At 40.4% G+C, this 12,500-nt stretch overlaps 2 protein-coding genes across 2 annotated transcripts in view; both read left to right on the top strand.

Annotated features, from left to right (window-relative positions):
- Window positions 1-5,011, top strand: part of LOC138060074 (placenta-specific gene 8 protein-like) — an 8,710-nt gene extending 3,699 nt beyond the window's left edge. Inside the window, exons 3-4 of the mRNA XM_068905774.1 lie at window positions 4,486-4,625; window positions 4,702-5,011. Of these exons, the coding sequence (XP_068761875.1) occupies window positions 4,486-4,625; window positions 4,702-4,797 (236 nt within the window). The 3' untranslated portion in view covers window positions 4,798-5,011. The remainder of the gene's footprint in view (window positions 1-4,485; window positions 4,626-4,701) is intronic.
- A 7,394-nt stretch (window positions 5,012-12,405) lies between these two features.
- Window positions 12,406-12,500, top strand: part of LOC138060071 (placenta-specific gene 8 protein-like) — a 16,052-nt gene continuing 15,957 nt past the window's right edge. The window contains exon 1 of the mRNA XM_068905770.1: window positions 12,406-12,491. The gene's annotated coding sequence lies outside the window, so the exon portion shown is untranslated. The remainder of the gene's footprint in view (window positions 12,492-12,500) is intronic.

The following is a 12,500-nucleotide window of genomic DNA, read 5'->3' as shown; positions in this document are numbered from 1 at the left end:
CAATTGAGTGTCGAAAGTAATTAGCGAATTGCTTTGGTTTTGCATTACTTCACTCAGTGATTGGTTCAAAGTTCTCGCGCCATTTTTTCAACCAATCAAAAGTGTAATCAAAACCAATCCTGCCTCGCGCGTGCACATTTTCCCACGCTTTGTGTCGGCAATGTGTAATTACTTCGAGTTTTGATTGGTTTGCTGGATTATCTCCGTCCTTTTTGATTGGCCAAAGTAATTACTTTGGTTTTAGTTTTACGACATTCGATTGAAACTCACTCTTCTTTACAAAATAACTATTTACAAGGCTAAATTTTATTTATTTATTTAAAAAAAAAAATGGTAACAACTGTACGTTGTCAACATTAAGTCATCATCAGGGTATATCCGTATTTTACGGTTGCTGACTTTAGTGGAGGGGTTAATTGCAGCTTTTTATACAGGCTCATAACATCACAAAATCAACCGTTTGGCACGTTCATTTTTTTGTGGTCATATGATAATATGTAATTTTCTGTCTGACTCAGTAGTTCCTCACAAACTTCAACCCTTGTTTATTTGTCGGTCTTTTCAGGGAGAAGGCATTGTGCAGTGGTGAGTGCACTCACCTCCCACCAATGTGGCCCCAGGTTCGATGCTCAGACGCGGATTCATAATTGGGTAGAGTTTTTTGGTTCTCTACTCTGCTTTGCTCCGTGTGGTTTTTGCTACGGGCACTCCAGTTAAATACCCCTCCCATGAAAAATCAACCAACGATTTAATAAAAAGGACGAAGAGTGGCCAAAATAATTACTTCGGTTTTGGTTTTACGACACTCAATTGAAACTCGCTCTATTATTATTATTATTATTATTATTATTATTATTATTATCATCATTATTATTTCGTTCATTCACACGATATGTTGTTAACATGGTTTGTAAACTTGGCATCAAGCCACGACCTACATGTATGGCCTTAGGTGTCGAATTTTCTTCAACGAGGTTTTCAAATTTTTGCTGAACGTCCCTAGTGCACCAATGACAATTGGTACAACAATTACTTTTCGGCAGCTCCAGATTTTCCCAATCTCTCTTTTTAATTCTTCGTATTTTTCCATTTTCTCTTGTTCTTTTTCCAGCACTCTTGTATCAAAAGGGCGCGCAATACCTATCACATGACATGATCTTTCTATCTTATCAAGAACAACTACATCAGGTCTATTATGCTCAATTTGATGGTCTGTTTGAATTTGGAAGTCCCATAACACCTTTACTTGATCATTTTCTATAACTCCTTCAGGATGATGATCATACCACTTGTCATTATTATTATTATTATTATTATTATTATTATTATTATTGTTATTATTATCATTATTATTATTATTATTATTATTATTATTATTATTATTATTATTATTATTATCATAGTCAGGGTAGACCAAGGCTCAGATTTAAAGACACTGTAAAAAGAAACCTGAAGAAGCTGGACGTAGACAGGATTTCCTGGCAGCAGAAGGCTAAGACAGAGCTGTGTGGAGGAATCTGATCAGACCCAAATGAGACAGCCATTGTCACCCACGACAGGCTGCTATGATGATGGTGATGATGATGATGATTATTATCATAGTCATACTACTTAGCTTAAGTTTTTAACAGCTGGTAAAATTGTGGCGTCGGGCAACAACAAGTTGCCAAAGAACACCAAAATGTTTCTTTTTCCTGTCCTTTACATTTCCAATACTTTTCTTAGTATCCTTGCTGATCCCAGCAATGCAGACTTCTGGATTAAGGTAATTGATGTGTCTACTCCTATGCCCTTTAAGTTGCCCTTCAATGGCAATGGCACTGTTCCTAAAACCCCCAATACAATAGGTACGACTTTGGTTTTCACTTCCCACATTCTACTCAATTCTCTGGCCAGATTTTGGTACTTTTCAACCTTCTCGCCCTCCTTTTCTTTTGATCCACTGTCTTCTGGAATTGCCACGTCTGTTATATGACAGCTTTTCTTGCTTTTGTCAACAAGCACCAAATCTGGCCTCCTAGCCACGATGTTATGGTCCGTCCGTATGCTGAAGTCCCAAAGGAGTTTATAGTTCTCATTTTCTAGTACGCTCTCAGGGACGTGATTGTACCATTTATCATTCCGGTGGAACCCGCATTTTCCCCGCCAGATGCCAGTGAATTGCCCTGGCCACATTATCATGTCTTTTCTTGTATTCTTTCTGTGCCAATTTTCAACAACCACTGACGATGATTTACCGGTTTTCTTCATTTGCATATGCTCTTCTTCTTGACGTCGACTTAATTGAAAAAAGGTTCGTGGTTTTTGCACAAACCAATTAATGCATGCCAATGTCATCTCTTTTGTCCAGGCAAGGGCTCTTTAAGAACTGACAGCTCTTCTTGTTTTAGCACCGGTAAAGAAACAGAAGACAGGCCAGCACACCTGCGTCCACGGTAGACATTTTGCATCGCTATTCCAATCCATTTTTACAATTTTCAAGCCACTGGCGGGTGACCAGCCCGCCGCATATCATTTCCCGCCAAAACTTTCCCAAAAGAACGCATATTATGCCTATTCTGAGTGAAACATATTCCGGTCATTCCGTTCATTCTGCTATCGAGAGCAGAATGAATGGCATAGTATTCCGTTCATTCCAAAAACGGAATAGGTCCCAAAAGAACACGAATACCGTCTATTCCATGTATTCCTATTCCGGAATAGTACCAAAAGAACGCGCCCTAAACTTAAGTCTCTGAATCGGTACATAGTAACTGACATATTTGAATTTAACAATGAAATTCGTATCTTGGGGATCGTAACGGCGACATTTTGGTATCATACTACTTGTCTTCCTTGTTTACAAATGTACCGTTAGACGAAACGATAGAGATACTCGCGAACAAAGCTTTCAACAACAATTGGTTTAATACAACACACTACTTGAACCTCACCAGAACTGATCTTGTCGAGCTTCTCAATGTAGCCACCAAAGGACAGCTGTTCCAGTTCAATGGAGCCCTGTACCAACAGACTCATGGCGATGCTATGGCATCCCCTCTTGGCCCGCTGTTGGCTAATGTTTTCATATCCTCTATTGAAGAAAACCTTGAGCGAGAGGGTAAACCCCCTCAAATAGAAACTCTTGCACTATCAGATTCATGTTGACAATCGGTACAAACAGGGTTTATTGAGAACTATGCTTGATCGAGCACATCGTTTATCTTCCTCTTAGTCATACTTCTCAGACGAGTGTGACCGTTCGAAGACATGCAGTATTCTCACGTTTGAAGTACCCAAAACACCCCGTTAACTCTACCATCAAAAATTTCGTTCAGTCCAAGATATCTGTCCAGCAGCAGAGTCACGTGACACGGTTCGTGTAGTCCTACCATTCCGGCAAAGACCAAGCCTCAGCAGATACGGTGAAGAAACAGCTACAAGTACAGGAACTGAGCCTAAGAGTACACCATCATCCAGCCCGTGTTTGAGAGTCGAAAAATCGAACAAGATCTGAATGTAAAGCCAACAATTGTAAATCATCAGTGTGTAGTTTCTAGTTTTCAATGTGATCTGTGTGATGTGGGTTATGTAGGGTTTACATTTCGTGTGCAAGGACGTAAACAACAGTCCTCCTCCATAGCCAAACACTACAAGTGTGTCCACGGGACACACGCACGCACAGTGTACTTAAGAAATGTAGAAACACATTTGACTGTTTAGTGCACGAAATGCTTTTTATGCATACTTAATTGACCCGCTCCCCATAGGGGCTTTTCAGGGCCAATGAAACACAATTAACAAAACGAGGGAAGAGTTGGCTGTTTTACAATTTCAGCGGTGAAGTTGAGCCAGGGACTACCAGAAACAAATTCAACGGGTGGTCAGAGCGGGATTTCCGGATTATAAGGCAAGCGCCCTAACCACTGGGCCACATTGCCTCCTGCTCATTTTTTGTAAGAAACTTAAAGCCAAATCTTAACATGCAATCAGACTCCATTCGTGCGAAGGTATGTGTAATTTTCGCACTGCGTTATGGCAATTGTCGCGCCCACATCGTCTTAAATTGAGTAATTTGCATGACCTGTTTCATAGTTTTCCTTGACAATGGAGTCATGATCACCCCGAAACGTCGGGTTACATCGTTCGTTTTTGTTGTTGTATGTTTTCATGGATATTCAATTTCTGCTCGAATAGACCTTATTCGTATTCTCAGGATTGCACTGGAACGAGGATACAATGGAGGCTCGTGGGGAGGAAATAATTTGCTTCTGAAAGATTCGCCCGCATCAGCCTTTATTCCATGTTCGTTTCAATGCAACCGTGAGAATCGAATATGGCTGGCCTATTGCGCGTGATCAAAAAAGACGAGATTGGGCCAAAGAAGGAAACGCCGCTTGCTTCTCGGGTGCAGCTTTTTGGTTGTAAGATCTAAGCCATCCAAATGTTGTAAGATTCTGGTTTAAGTCATCCAAAGATTTACAGTTTATTGTCACCGTTTTCCAGGCTGTATGGGTATTTTCTGTTCATGGTGTTTGCTGTGTCAAGTCTCTCAGAGAATGGGTGAAGGTTGCATGTTTCCTACTTGCTGCCAAGGAGCATTGTTAGGACTGCGAGTGAAACTTAGAACGCAGCAGAACATTCAGGTAAAACTACTTCAAGTTTTACGGAGAGGTAATGAACTTTATTAATCAAGTTTTCTCGTTCGCTCTTTTTTTTCAGGGCACCCTGTGCAATGATTATTGCGAGGTGCTGTGCTGCCCCCATTGTGTTTTGTGTCAGCTGTCACGTGAGCTGGACCGTTGCGGAACCAACTGAACTCTTGGGGAGGCTGAAACCTTTTGAGCCTTAATTGGCGTTTGTTTTTTTGGTCACTTCGTCTAAACAGATTAGTGAGGAGAGTTGCGTCTAGTCGCAGTGTGGAATACCTAGTTAGCAGTATTAGAAATCAGATTGTACTTGTAGACATACAGGCATGAAGATGTAACGCCTTTTACGTTTTCGCAACAAAAATAAACGTAGTTCGATGAGACCCGGTGTTCCTTTGTCTGCGTTTTAACATCTTCTTGATGTTTCAGTATATTCGTGTTTTCCTTTCTAACCTCCCCAAAGAAGCGACCAGAAAGGAGTTAGTCCAGTCATGGGGTCGAATCTCGTTCTAGCCCAGACGCACTCTACTGAGAAGGCTTGGTACCATAGACCCATGCGGATGATTTGCCATTCAACCGTCGACGCAACCAAACTTCTGTGGTGATTTGTGCGATGAAAAAGCTCTTAACAGTATTGTGTGCTAATTATGTTTTAAAAGGTTGTTTCTCTCTCTTGTTTGATGATGATTTTTTTCCCTGGAAGTCCTGGAAATATATTTGAAGAGTTTTCTCCTTGTTTTGCCGTTTTAAAGCTTGAATTAATTCGAACAAAAGCAAAGCGTTAAGCGACCCCCGAATTTTGTAATACGTTCATGTTTGAGCAGCTTAACTAATTGTCATTATCTTTCTAACTTTCATGACCGTTCCGCAGTTAGAAAATATCAAAGTTCGTGTTCTAAAAGCGCTAGTTGCAATGCAAAAACCTGCGACCAAGCACGCTTTGCGGGCCTATTGTCGTTGGAGCGGCCACTCCTTCAATCACTCATAAGCCTTATGGGAAGTTTACGTGCAGTTCAGAACCCACAAAAAGCGCCGATTTGTGGAACGATAAGTTGATATCTTTCATTACTGCGGAGCGAGCGCAGCGCGAGCGACAACATATTCTGGATTCGTCAGAAAGTAAGACGAATTCACCACTTATTTCCAGAATGCATCGTAATTAGCCAGAATGCACTGCGCCATTCACCAGCTATTACCAGAATGCATTGCATTTGAGCAGAACGCTATCAAACACTCTGGAGATTGCTTAAAGCACGAGGTCCCGTAAATACATATTCGATGAAACAACACATCATGATGTAAGAGTGAAAACTCACAACAATTCCAAATCTACAAGCAGTTGTAAAAAGGTTGAGACAGTGAATAGAAAATTCACCTCGTCTTCCTAAAGCCCCTCTTCCAGTTCATAAGAAAAGTCACAATGCCCCTCCCTCCCATCCCCCTTTTTTAATGTTGATACCCTTTAGTTTGAATGCCAAGTGGAGATGGAAGCAACTTTGCTTGGGGGGAAGGGGAATTAAGGATGCGCTGACTTCAATGACGCGCATTGTACGGTTATTAACAGTGAGTGTCCCAACTCTTTTTGCAGTTTCTTGTAGATTAAGTCCTCGCATGTAAATCTTATTGCGCAAAGTTCTGCCACCAAATGTTTCAGTGTCCAGGAACATAATAGTCAACTTCCATTCTTTCTTACACAATTTTCACAATTCTGTAATCGCCAAACCGCATTTGAGCTTCCATCCATTAACCTTGCGAACATCGCAGGGAAGAATGATTTCGTCTCCCGTGTATTCAGTCTTACAGTTTTTGTTCACAGTTCGACTACCACAAGGAAAAATGTATTTCTTTTAGGTGTCTAATTAGGTTGCTTGGTATTAATTCCCATTGGGATAATTAGGCCTTTATATACCACTCCTTGTGAATGTCACACCACCTGACGCCGACCAGTTTACTCGAGGCTGTTTTTTCCTTACTATTTTTTATTGTCGTTTTAATAGCGTATGACTCTTTTCTTATATTTCTTGGCCTGTAACCTGTATCCAGTGTGTCCCCGGCTCAGTTTTTTTGCAAACTAGACCCTCCGTGAGGGTACACTGGGTTGCCTGTGGTACGTGCAGCGTTCTGGGCAATTTTTTTCAAGTTGTGGGGTCATTAAGACCATTTAAGGGGTCACCCAGAAGTCATACCAGCAAAGGCCCTTTGGCTCACAGGTCCTCGCACGTTCGTACGACGAAACAGATCCTTTTCTGAGGATACAAACCTGGCTACCGGCCTATTAATTAATCATTTGTCAGAAAAAAGAAATTCCTGCCCTCTTTAGAAAATATTGACACGCATTGCTTACGTGTGGCTGTGAAGTAACACAGCGATTTATTCCATAATGTCAACTGAGCTGTGTGTTGTCTTCCAGGAGATTCAAGTTGTCCTTGCGTAATATGTAGCTCTAACAGTGCACGATATTGTTTTGGTATTGTCTATCATTGTAGTGCCATGGTAAAAGTCTTAGGTAAATAACCCCCTGAGAAGACATGTAGTTACTCGCAAAGTACCAAACCCAGAAAGATTGAAGAAAATAAAAGGGAATCGAGACATTGGCTTCTACGCTGACATGTTGATCATTTCCAAGTTCCCTCAAGTTTAAGCGTGCACTCTGAGCGTCTGACAGCTTTGTATTTTACAAAAGTTCATTCAGGTTCATTCAGGTTCATTCTGGTTCAACCCTGTCCGCCGGGGTTAGTATTTGGATGGGTGACCTAAAAAATATACCACTTCGTAACTGAAGCAAAGGACCGAAAATTCTATTTTAACGCCCAAAAATGCGAACTAAGCAAGGTACAGATTTTGTTAGCTTGCTTTATTCAAAACAAATATTGAAGCAAAAGTGAATAAATATTGATACACAGTTTCTAGGAACAGCAGAAGAAAGTTTTCAGGATGGTCGATCGAGAATAAAATATTTTGTCATCAGCAACAACATTTACGACATGAAAACCACATTAATTTTGAACCCCGAATATAACAAGTTACGATCAACGACAAACATTTTGGGAGATTTTTGCTACGTTCAACTTTTCTACTCTACTTTTGGCTGCAAAAGTAAAGCGCAAAATCGAAGTGACTTCGGATTCAGCGGGCGCCGTGATGAAGTTACCGCGGCGGCGAAACAGTGAAGCATCTGTGTCAAACGATGGCAAGATACAAGGTTTTGTTTTTGTTAGTTTTCTTTTTGTTTCAAGTGTTATAAAGTTTGACAGGAAATGTGCAAATTCAACACAAAGATCACAATCGCGCAACTCTTGAGTTTGACCATTTGTTTCTGCAAAGTCAAAGATTTACTCTCCAAGATGAGGTTATTTATCAAAAATCCTCGCGTATCAGATTTCAACCCAGGTATGCAAATTTGTTAAGCTCGAAAATTACACAACATGATATTACACAAAGGCTGGAAATATCTCGGCAAAATCCTTTTCCAGCGAAAATTAATTGAAACAAAAAACATATTTACTATCAGAGGCAAAAAAGCCTTCCTATTTCAATTGCGTGTGTGCAAACAAAAGATGCAATTAAATACATTTTTGACAGTTCAGATCAAACCATTTTCGACTCGGAACCTTGACTGTAAATAATGAAGCACAAAAGAGACAACAACTTTCATTCAAATAATTCTTCACTGTCACATTTCCAAATTTTTACACCTTTGCGGAGGTGAGTACAAAATACCGGTAAATGTAAATGTAAATTGCCAGACAACTAAGATGCGACTTGAGTAAACACTGTGATACATTCAAGGCGTTCGATTCCTTCAATGTTTGTTGAATCCATAAAAAAATTGCTATTTGATTTCAGTGTTTTATATAATACCAAGTTAGTAAAATATTAGAAACAAAGCTCACTTGATATCCAAAAGCGAAAAATGAAATTGTTGTCGAAGACCATTACTCGTCGCTTAAAATCCAGACATTTATTTTTCAGCGCTGTCTTGTTCATCCAATTGACGATCCATTCTTGAGCTCCATGAGGGTATATTTTGTTTAAAGATCCACTAAAACGCCATTCACGTTACAATGACTTTCGACGCCACTGAATTAGTGAAATTTCCAATTGTTACCGGAAGACTGTGCAGAGTTGAGAACAGGTAAATACAAATAGCGAGACAACTGAGATAACAGATCCACTTTATGGATTCCTTCTCTATCTTTGTTGAACCCATACTGAGTTATCAGAGAATTGTTCATTTGTTTTCAGGGTTTACATAACAGCACACTTGACAAAATATTAGAAATACAGCTCACTTTGATTTCGGCTCGCGACGGGCAAAAGATTGTTGTCGAAGCCCATTACTCGTCACTTTTAAGATTCCAGATTCGGGATTCACAGCCTGTCTTGTTTATCCTATTGAAGTGGCATTCTTGAGCTCCATAAGGATATATTTTGTTTAAAGATGCACTGAAACGCCATTGGCGTTACATGACTTTCGACGCCATTGCAGGCTAAGTTAATGCTTCTACTGTGTCCACCAGAGAAATCTACGCATTTCCATTACCCTCTCGGTCCTAAGAAAATACGCGCAGAAGGCTCTATGCATAAAGAACCACTTACCAGGGGAGTGACAAGCAAGACTTTTACCGACACGGAAAATAAAAATAAAAGATAAAACGAACAAATCCCACCCACTTCCCGACTGGGATTGCCATACTGGCAACCCAGTAATAAACTCGACCATTGCTGGTGGCTCCCTCCACTATTTGTTTGTTACTTGTCTCTTCTATACATATAATAGAAATGTTTTCTATTCGGCTAAGCGAAGCGAAAGAAAATAGAAAGATCTTGTGCCTTACTTCTATGCAAGGTTGTTTTGCATGCTTACCAATTCTACAGTCTTTTTTTAATAAGAATATATTTTATAAGAATATCGGGACTGAAATTTGCGAAATTTTAAGAATATTTTAAGAATAAACCCGTTGCTGAAATAACGATATAATTCTGCAAATACAATACAATTAAGGCCCGTTTTAAACGTCGCATTTCACATGTGTCGAATCTAATGCAAATGGACGAAAACAATAGATTTTTCTCATTTGCATTAGATTCGGCACATGTAAAATGCAACGTTTAAAACGGGCCTTATACTGTTTGGGCGGTCAGTGTTCATGAATAAAATCTTTAAAAAGTGTTGGATATGACCTAAGGAAGTTCAAAAAACTAAAGTTTTGGCAACGTTCTGTTTGCCTTCGTCAGAGTAAAATGACAAGATGAATAATTAAAAGAGCTTTTTAAGGAGCAGAATAAAAGGCAAATAGGTCTCAGGGAGAGGCTGGCGTTCATTTACAGCATTTGCATTTGGCGTGGAATGCCAACATTCTAAGAATAAACGTTTCTGTCGGTATTTCTTAGAATGTTGGCATTCCACGCTAACTACCAATGCTGTAAATGAACGCCAGCCTCTTCCTACTTAAGGCCTATTTGCCTTTTCCAGGTTATTGTGCCCCTTAAGGCGCTGTTACACTGTGAAATGTTTCATGCAACTTGTCTCGCAATGTTGTGGCAACACTGTGGCGGGACAAGTTGCACGAAACATTTCACAGTGTAACATACCCTGCAACGGCCAAAATCGTTGCGAGACAAGTTGCAAGAGCCGTTGCCGAAAGTAGAATTAGGTTCTACTTTCCGTGCAACTTGTCTCGCAACGATTTTGGCCGCTGCAGGGTATGTTATACTGTGAAATGCTTCGTGCAAATTGTCCCGCCACAGTGTCGCCAAGACACATTGCGAGACAAGTTGCACGAAACATTTCACAGTGTAACAGGTGTAACAGCGCCTTTAGGAATCAAAACATGCCTTAAAAAGCTCTTTTAATTATTCATCTCGTCATTTTACTCTGATGAAGGCAAACAGAACGTTGCCGAAAATTTAGTGTTTGATACTGTTTTAGGTCAGATCCAACACATTAAACAATACAATTTATACGTTTTTGACTTAACCGAATAAAATTATTTCTTTCTCTAAACGTAGTTGAAACACATACTGTTTAATTTCTGGGAGAAATTCTAAGACCCCGGGGTCTTAGCTTACGTAGTACGAAAACTAAGACCCTTTGTTAAAAAGTGGTACTGCGGGAAAAGAAACCCGGGAAAGAAACCCGGGAAACTTCCTACAAGGTTTAACTTGACAACGCTATGATATATTCTTTCTTGTCACTTTGAGTTTTGCGTGACAGAAAAAAAAAACAGTGACATTCGCCGATGTTCACTTATTGGCACGGAAAATCTAATATAATAAGATAAGGTCTTTCCAATGACGAGAAACTCAGTATGTTAACCCTTTGGTTGTAAGCACTAAAAATGTGATACTAGGCTGGGTAATTAGTTTGTCAGCACATTGTCCATTATTGTAGAGCTTTTGGGCGTGCATTCACAATTTAGCCATAAGTCACGCCCGACAATGCACGAATACCGTAGCTAGAGTATGGTATGTCTCATGATGGGGGACTTAAATAGTTTTACATGTAGGACATAGGTGATTTTCTGTTATTTGCTCCGCATTTGCCTTACTCACACGTACAAGTTTATTCCTCAGCTAAATTGTTAATTACAATGAGGATATGAGATATCGGCTATCAGGGGGGTAGGGGTAAATTACTGAGTCACTGCCCTGCCCACTTCAGTGAAACATTTTGATGAAATTTCTTTCCCACGGTGTGAGCGGTAGCCAGCTTTTGCCGTCAAGGTGTACTGGAACAACCTCAACAATGGAAAGATACGTCTTCAAAATCATGAGTCCCAGGGGAAAATGGATAAAATTGTTCTTGTCCAGCAAAGAGGTTTCAAGTGCAACCATGGACTCGCTAGCTGTTACTTCGAGTGCAAGAAAAGATTCTTCGCCTGTCGAACACAACACCTATCAAGAGTTTTAACTATTTTACAAGCGAAGTGGACGGGGCAGTGACCCAGTAATTCAGGCGCGTTCCACAGATCGGTGGTTTTCGTAGTACAGCGATGTTTCTCGTGACGTCACGCATTGTTATTAATATGCCAACCAGGACCTAATTGGCTGTTGAAACAATCACTTCTTTTGTTCCGTGGTTGGCAAATTTGAATATCAAAAGAAATGTGACGTCAATGTTTGTAAACAAGAAATATCGCTATTGCTCTTGCCGGTTTTGATTGCACGTTGGTTTGCCTAAAGTTTTTGAAAAGCTGTCATGTTTTGACAAGCTAATTTCCCACGCTCATAGAAACACTGGAACAAGGAACATTTCCCATTGGCCTCAGAGTATTTTGTCCTTAACATGAAGGCAGTTGCATTATTATTTGATCCCCAGGGGTGGGGAAATTGTCAGCCTTCTTCTCCCCCATACCCAGGAGGATTAAGTGACATTTGCTTGAGCGTTTTGACAAATCCCCCTGGGTCCCCGGGGATCACACCCAGGGGAAAGCCGCTGATACCTGCACAGTGAATACGTTGAAAGAAAAAAGGAGGAAACAAAGGAGGAGAATCTGGAATCTGGTCACGAAATCAAAAGAAAGGACGGTGCTACGTCCGTGGGGAACACGGAAATTTAACAGTTTTATTAAAGTAGTCGGTACAGGTGAATCATGAACCACCGTAAATCACCACAAATGTTTCTTAAGATAAAACCAAATTTTCTTTTAAAGCACTGCGTATCTACCCTAACGCTCGTAGCGCTAGCGTTGCCTTGGGGAAAAAATTCCTCTGGCACCAAGGGTAATGCCTGTAAGAGCCACCGAAAAATCGCGTGGTCGCATTACAAATACCTACCACGTGACCCGAACTTCGGCCTCCTACGTGTGTTTCTGTTTGCAAAATCAGTAGTTCGGAATTCAGATTGAAGAGAAAGATCAGGTATGGCTT

This window comes from Montipora capricornis, chromosome 8 (genome assembly GCF_036669925.1).
Source record: "Montipora capricornis isolate CH-2021 chromosome 8, ASM3666992v2, whole genome shotgun sequence".
Lineage (NCBI taxonomy): Eukaryota > Metazoa > Cnidaria > Anthozoa > Scleractinia > Acroporidae > Montipora > Montipora capricornis.
The sequence above is the reverse complement of the archived record's forward strand: the minus strand, read 5'-3'. Positions and strand labels throughout refer to the sequence as shown.